The following is a 7,099-nucleotide window of genomic DNA, read 5'->3' as shown; positions in this document are numbered from 1 at the left end:
GCGGAGCGGTGCGCGGCGAGGCCGCGGAGCGAAGCGGTGGAGCGGCGGGCGGCCGCGGAGCCGCGGCGGCCCCATGCCCGGCGCCCGCGGGCGCCCATCCCGGCGGGCGGGAGCCAGCGTCGCCGCCTGAGCCCCGATGCCCGGCGGCGGGAGCGGGGCGCGCAACCGGAGGTGACCGGGCGGCCAGGGCAGCCCCGCGCCGCGGGACGCCGCGGACGGGAGAGCAGCGGGCGCGGCGGCCGCCCCATGCCCCGCGGGGACGGGGCGGCGGGGGGCAGCCGGCGGGCCGCTCGGGTCTAGCCCCAGGTCGGAGGAGCGGCGGGAGGGGGGCGCGGGGGGACGCCCCGCCGCGCCGCCGGGTGCGGGCGGGAGGCCCCGCCGCCGCGCCCCGTCCGCCGAGCGGGGATGACCCTGTCGGGCGGCGGCAGCGCCAGCGACATGTCCGGTCCCGGCGTGCCGGCGGCCGAGGATGTGGATATCGACGTGGTGGGCGAGGGAGACGACGGGCTGGGCAAGGACAGCGACGGCGAGGCCGGTAGCCCCGCCGCCCTGCCGCGCCTGCCGCTGGACGAGGCGGCGGAGCTGGCGCTGCCCGCGGAGGCGGGCGCGGGCGCGGAGAGCGGCGGCAGCGGCAGCGGCAGCCCGGCCGAGGCGGCCCCCGGCGGCGCGGCCGAGGGAGGCAAGGGGGGCGGCGAGGAGGGGGCGAGCGGCGGCGGCGGCGGCGGGGCGACGGCGGGGCAGAGCAAGCCCAAGAGCAGCCTGGTGAAGCCGCCCTACTCCTACATCGCCCTCATCACCATGGCCATCCTGCAGAGCCCGCAGAAGAAGCTGACGCTCAGCGGCATCTGCGAATTCATCAGCAACCGCTTCCCCTACTACCGGGAGAAGTTCCCCGCCTGGCAGAACAGCATCCGCCACAACCTCTCCCTCAACGACTGCTTCGTCAAGATCCCCCGGGAGCCCGGCAACCCGGGCAAGGGCAACTACTGGACGCTGGACCCGCAGTCCGAGGACATGTTCGACAACGGCAGCTTCCTCCGGCGGAGGAAGCGCTTCAAGCGGCACCAGCAGGAGCATCTGCGGGACCAGACGGCGCTGATGATGCAGGGCTTCGGCGCCTACGGCCTCGCCGGCCCCTACGGCCGCCCCTACGGGCTGCACCCCGGCGCCTACACGCACCCCGCGGCCGCCGCCGCCGCGCTGCAGTACCCCTACATCCCCCCGGTGGGCCCGATGCTGCCGCCGGCCGTGCCGCTGCTGCCGTCCAGCGAGCTGAGCCGCAAAGCCTTCAACTCCCAGCTCAGCCCCAGCCTCCAGCTGCAGCTCAACAGCCTGGGAGCCGCCGGCTCCATCGTCAAGTCGGAGCCCAGCAGCCGCCCCTCCTTCAGCATCGAGAACATCATCGGCGTCCCCGCCGCCAGCTCGGCCGGCAGCGCCCAGACTTTCCTGCGGCCGCCCGTCACCGTGCAGTCGGCCCTGATGGCCCACCAGCCGCTGGCGCTGGCCAGGACCACCGCCGCCATCGCCCCCATCCTCAGCGTGCCTACCAACATCATCGCCGGGCAGTTCCTGCAGCCCGCAGCCCCCGCCGCCGCCGTGCAGGCCAAGTGGCCGGCGCAGTAGCCCCCCGGGCGGTAGCCCCGGCTAGTAGCCCCGGGGGAGCCTCCTGCAGCCCCGCCGCCGGCCGCCCCCTCGGGGCTCCGCGGCCGCCCGGGCTCTGCCGCCGCCCCCCCACCCCGCCCCGGCCACCGCCGCTTGTACATATTTGTATCAAAAATCACTGACGTTGCTTTCGGGGTTTTTATTTTTCTAAAGAGGCGAAATGACGGTCGCGATTAGGAGCTGCGAACTTTCACTTTTTTTGAAGGTTCCGGCGCTCCGAGCGGTTTTATCCGAAATAAACGAACAAACGAGGAAAAAAAAAATGTATTGAAAAAAAATAAGCGGGGGAAATTTTAAATATTAAACGAACGAACACACACACGAAAAAATGAATTTTGGAGAAAAAAAAAAGGAGGAAAACGCTGTCATTCTATTATAGAAGTCTGTTTATATATGAATGAATATATGTATTCTAAATGTTATCCCTTCGTGTTGTACACAACTTTGTAAATAAATTTTTAAAATGCTCTGCCCGTCTTTGTGTGAGACGCGTATCTTTGAGCGCCCACCCGAAGCTGCGGGGGCCGCGGAGGCTGGAAAACCGAAGCGGGCGAGCGGAACTCCCGCGGTCGCGGAGCGTCGGCCCTCTCCTTTCCGCGGAGGTTTGGGTTTCGGCGGTGGCGGGGCGGGGCGGGCGGGTTTCCCACGGCTCCGCGGTACCTTCCGCCTCTTCGGGATGCTCCGTCCGCGGCCGCGCAACGACAGCGACCGGTTCCGCTCGTTGTCGGACCGGCCGCCGCGGTGGGACCAGCATCACCCGATTCCTTCCAAATTTAACCTTCCCCGGCAAAGCCGAGACTCCCTCAACCGCGCCGTAATTTTTTTTTTTTCCCCTAAATATATTAATATTTCTCAGCCTGATTTCGGCTCTGCATCCCGGCGCTGCGGGATCCTGCCCCTTCCCGGACGGACTAGGTACGCTTCGGGTTTTCGTGGCTAATTATAAGGGAAATGTTTTTAAATAAAACACGCTGGGGCGATCTGAGCAACGTTTACTATTTATTTTGCAGGGGAGGGGAAAAAGAAAATTCAAGCTGTGCCCGTGCGATGTGAGAGCGCGGCTTTTTCGTTTAGATCGGGAAAAGAATCGGTGTTAAGCGGCTCTGCGTTTCCCCGAAAGGGAACGGCCTTTCCCAGCTAATTCCTAATAATAATAAGTTTTAAGGGCAGCTGGGAAAAAATGTACATTTGTGTGCATTTTCGGGGCGAAAATAGAGGGACCGCCAAGATGCAAAAAGAAAAAAAAAAAAAAGATAAAGCGCGTTACAGGATTTAAAACCTCGCTTTGGGGGTTTAGGCTGGCGAGAGCTCGGGCGCTCGGGCTCTCCTGTGCGCTGGCAGCGTTTGGTACTTTATTCTCTCCCTGCAAAAACGTTGACTTTTCGCCGCCTTTGGAAACCTCCGTGGATTTTGCTTTGCCGCCCAAATAATTCGCTGTCTTTGTTAGGAAAAGCGGCGGCGTAAAATGCAGGCGGGATGCGGCGGGTTTCGCTGCGGGAGGAGCTGGATGAGACGCTTATTTCACCTCTAAACACCCGCGGATTTAAAAAAAAAAAAAAAAAAAAAAAAGAATTAAATAAATAAAAGTGTCCTTGCTTTCCTGGTAAGCAGTAAATATTATTTCTTCCTAAGTAAATATTTATACCTCCGCATACATAGACTAAAATAAAACAAGCGGCTCGGTGATGAGATAGTTTGAACTTTATAAATAAGGACTCGCTAATCATCTGACACGGAAAGGGAGAAGAGGCACCTGAAGCGAGCGGGGGTCGGCGGCGGGCAGGGCCCTACATGGGCACCCGCCGGGCTCCTCTCCCTGGCCAAACCCGACTGGGCTAAATTTGTTTGGTGCGTGGCGGCTATAAAAGTAACAAGTTGTTTCACAGTTGTGTCTGGCTAATCGGTTTTACACAAACAGCAAATGGTAGGTGATTTGTGCAACACGCGCGGGGGTTATTTCTATATTTAGCGGATACCCCTGGGAAAAGGGAAAGGAGCCTCTTCTTGAATTCACTTTTAGGCTCAAGAAGCTGCTGATCCAGGGCTTCCAGCGGACACCGGATAACAGGGGCTCATTCCATTCCCCGGCCTTTGTTACTTATAAAATTACTCGCTCATATTTCCCCACATAGCAGCAATACCTCGGGCTCGGCATCTGCGCGCCGGCGGCGGCGGAACCGGCAACTTTCCTCTCCGCCGCCTCCCTCCGGCGCGGCCCCGGGAACCGCTTCTCCCTCCGTTACCTCCGTCCCCTCTTTCCTCTCCCCCGATTTCCCCCCCCCCCGCCCTCCCCCTTCCCGCGATCGCCGAGGAAGAGCGGCCGGCGGGACCCTGCAGTGCCGGAGCAGCCTTTCCCGGGGAAGGGGCTGCGGCTCCCGGGGCTGGGCAGCACCGGGAGGGCTCGGGGCTCGGGAAGGACCGCGGCGGCGGTGACACACACCCACCCCCACCACCCCCCCAGCCCCCTCCGGGAGCCGTTGCCTCCCCGCAGCCGCGGGGCCGGGCCGGGAGCGGCGGCGGGGGGGGGGGGGTCCCTGCGGGCAGGTGAGGGGCTCCCGGTGGCGGCGGTGGCTGCAGTGGCGCACCGGGGCCTGCAGGGGGCGCGGCGGTTGCCGCCGCACCCGCGGGGAACGAGAGCACCCCCGCAGCCCCCCCCTCCCCCTTCCCGAGCACCCCCCGGGGGGCGCCGGGAGCATCCCCGGTACCCAGAGTCACGGCGGCGGGAGCGGGACGGGCGCGCTCTTGCAGCCGGTGGCACCGGCGGGTCGCGCAAAGCTACCGGGGGTACTAGAAGGGGGGGGGGGGCGAGAAATCGGTCCCCAAACCGCGGCGGGGGGAGGGTTTACAGCCGGGCCGGCGAGCAGCTTTCGGCGGCTGGTGCTGCTCCGCGCAGCGGGGCGCAGCCCTCCGCGGCGGCGAGTGACCACGGGACCGGGCTAGCATCTCCCGGCGAAGTTTCCGCAGCCGCTCGCTTCAGCCAGACAACAGAAAGTCCTTTTTTTTTTTTTTTTTTTTCCTTGTTCTTTCTCTTCTTTTTTCCTTCCACAAACTTGTCGGACGCATATGGCAAAACTTGACACGGTCGGTGACAGATGCTTATTAGTGTAAAACGTGTCATGTCGGTCCCTGGGGGGTATTGAAAGCAACTAGATCCTAAGAGAGTTTACCCAGAGCCACCCCTCCACCCCTCGAACCCCCCCATTATTTATTACAACTGCGGACCCGCCGTTCCCTCCGCCCGGGGAAGGTGCCGGGCGATGTACAATAGGCTGGAGGTAGGATCCGGCCTTAATCCTCTAAACCACCCAGTTGCTTGAAAAAAGGGACGAGATGGGCTCGTCAGGGCCATTTCCTCGGCTGATGCCGGTCTCCCGGGGAAACCTCGCGCTTTCGCAGCCGGCGGGGACGGGCGCTGAGCGGCCGCGGGAGTTACGCACCCCCACTCCCCCCCGCCCCGCCGGCTCCGCGTTAACTGCTCTCAAGGCCGCCTATTTATAGCATAATTGATCGTGTCACCCCCCCCGGGCACCGAGAGGAGCTGAAAGTTACAGGCTAATCGGTGTTGAAAGACTGCGGCGAGCATTTGAAAAGGCAGGAAAAGATCTTTTGCGGTGATTTAAAAATGTATATTTACCGTGCGTGGACGCTTTTTCCCAGGAAGAAGCCCCAACGTTCGGGCTATCCCCCCCCCCGTCTCCCCCAGCCCCCCGGCTAGCAGCACCGAGGGCACAGCCGGGGAGGGGCGGGGGGGCAGCGTGAAGCACCGGGACAACGGGGCGAGCAGCGGGGCCCGGCCGGTCGCCCCCTCCCACCCCGCCCCGAACTCTCGCTCGCAGCTGGGGCCGGGTTTGCCGGTGCCCACGGAAGGGCCACCGCCGGGAGCGCCCCGGGGGGGTCGGGGGAGAAATGCCCGTCAGAGACCTATCTTTCTCGGTCTGTCCCACAGAGAGGTGGCCGGAGGAAAATCATCCCCTGGAGACACCAGAAATCCTTCGGGACACGGGCAAGCTTTTGAGGACAGCTCCCTGATTTTTACCCACCACCTCGCAAATCCCCAGCGCTGCCCCAACCGGGGTCCGGCGCTGGGGGTGCGGGTCTCCCCGGGTCCCCCTACCTCCTCCCAGCCCGGCCTCGGTGTCCTGGACCAGCGACAAAGGAAGGGGGGCGAGTATTTCGGTGTGGGAAACGCCAACAATCACCCTTCGTGGCGCCCTCGGGGGTCTCCCACTCCGGGAAAAATACAACAGAGATTTGCTTTAGAGGAGTGGGGGGGGTTCTTCCCCCACGTCCCCCGCGGGTCGGGGGCAGGGGGACAGTTCCCGGGGCACCGGGGAATTCAGTAGGGTTTTGCCTCCTGGGGGTGCTCGGGCAGTTTTTCAGCAGCTCCGTCGAGCCTGAGGCTGTCCTCGCCGGCTCCTGGGGGGTCAGCCTGGCCCGGGAGGGCGGCAAACCAGCCTCGCCATTTTGGGGGGGGTATTTCCAAGCGATTTTAAAAAGGCAGAGGCCGAGGAAACACAGCGCGGAAGTTACGCCGCCTCACCCCGCGGGTCGGCGGCTGCGGACAAGGCTCGGCTCGGGGCACGGCTCATCCGTCGGGGGGTTGCGTTTGATACGCGCCCGCTTAAACTTCCGCGGAGCTTAAATCTCCGCGGGAGACTCGGTCCGGAGCCGTGAGCATCCGTGTCATCCCTGAGCGTCCTCTCCCTTGGTCTCACCTCTTCACCGAGCCGGGAATTCGTGCAATTGGGCCCAAACACCCGCGACCCGGTTTTCTCGCGAGCCAACACTTCTATTTCAGGGGCTTTTATTGAATTACGTTTTACTAGTCCTAAAACATTAAGCGTTATGTACTTAAAAGATACAGAGCATAGGTATTACATCCACAGAAAGTATTTTAGTCAGTGAATGTTCAATGTAGCAGGTAGAGATGAACTTAGCACGTCTTCCAGACTGAACTGGGAACAGACTCTTCAGCCATAAAATGCACTTAACAGTCTATTTAATAGTGGCGAGGTCCTTGAAAATGCAATATCCATGCTAATCTCGCCTTTTTCTAAATCAGAAATGAAAAATAGGTCAGTAAGGTAGAGCCTTCCCCTTCCATTTAAAATGTGACATTTAATCTATTTAAATAACTAAGTAAACTTTATTAATTCAGGATTTGGTAAGCAAGCTGCGAAAGTAGGCACTTCCCAACTTTATTAAGACGGTGAAGTGTAAGAGGGAGCGTCCTTGGACTCCAGGTTCAATAAAATCCCCGTTTCCTCGAGCTTCATCAAAATGGGAAAAGCCGGGACGGGCGAAATCAGCTGAAGAGTCTCGCCCTGGTTCACGGAGGGCTCGGAGCATCCTCTGGGTGCCGAGGCAGGAGCCTCCCCGGCAGGGCTTCCCCCCCTGCTCCCAGAACCGCAGGAATTTGAGAAAACTAAACCCAAAC

At 61.7% G+C, this 7,099-nt stretch overlaps 1 protein-coding gene across 1 annotated transcript; it reads left to right on the top strand.

Annotated features, from left to right (window-relative positions):
- The first annotated feature begins 274 nt into the window (after nt 1–274).
- On the top strand, nt 275–2,135 carry FOXD3 (forkhead box D3). The gene has a single exon (XM_074875868.1). It carries the CDS (start codon nt 406–408, stop codon nt 1,621–1,623), a length of 1,218 nt encoding a protein of 405 aa, XP_074731969.1. The 5' UTR covers nt 275–405; the 3' UTR covers nt 1,624–2,135.
- The last annotated feature ends 4,964 nt before the right edge of the window (nt 2,136–7,099 follow it).

This window comes from Strix uralensis, chromosome 8 (genome assembly GCF_047716275.1).
Source record: "Strix uralensis isolate ZFMK-TIS-50842 chromosome 8, bStrUra1, whole genome shotgun sequence".
NCBI lineage: Eukaryota > Metazoa > Chordata > Aves > Strigiformes > Strigidae > Strix > Strix uralensis.
This window is presented reverse-complemented; position numbering and strand designations above follow the sequence as displayed.

What these genes read in the sequence shown, in the direction of transcription:
- FOXD3 (XM_074875868.1), top strand. Translation starts at nt 406, where the DNA reads ATGACCCTGTCGGGCGGCGGCAGCGCCAGCGACATGTCCGGTCCCGGC.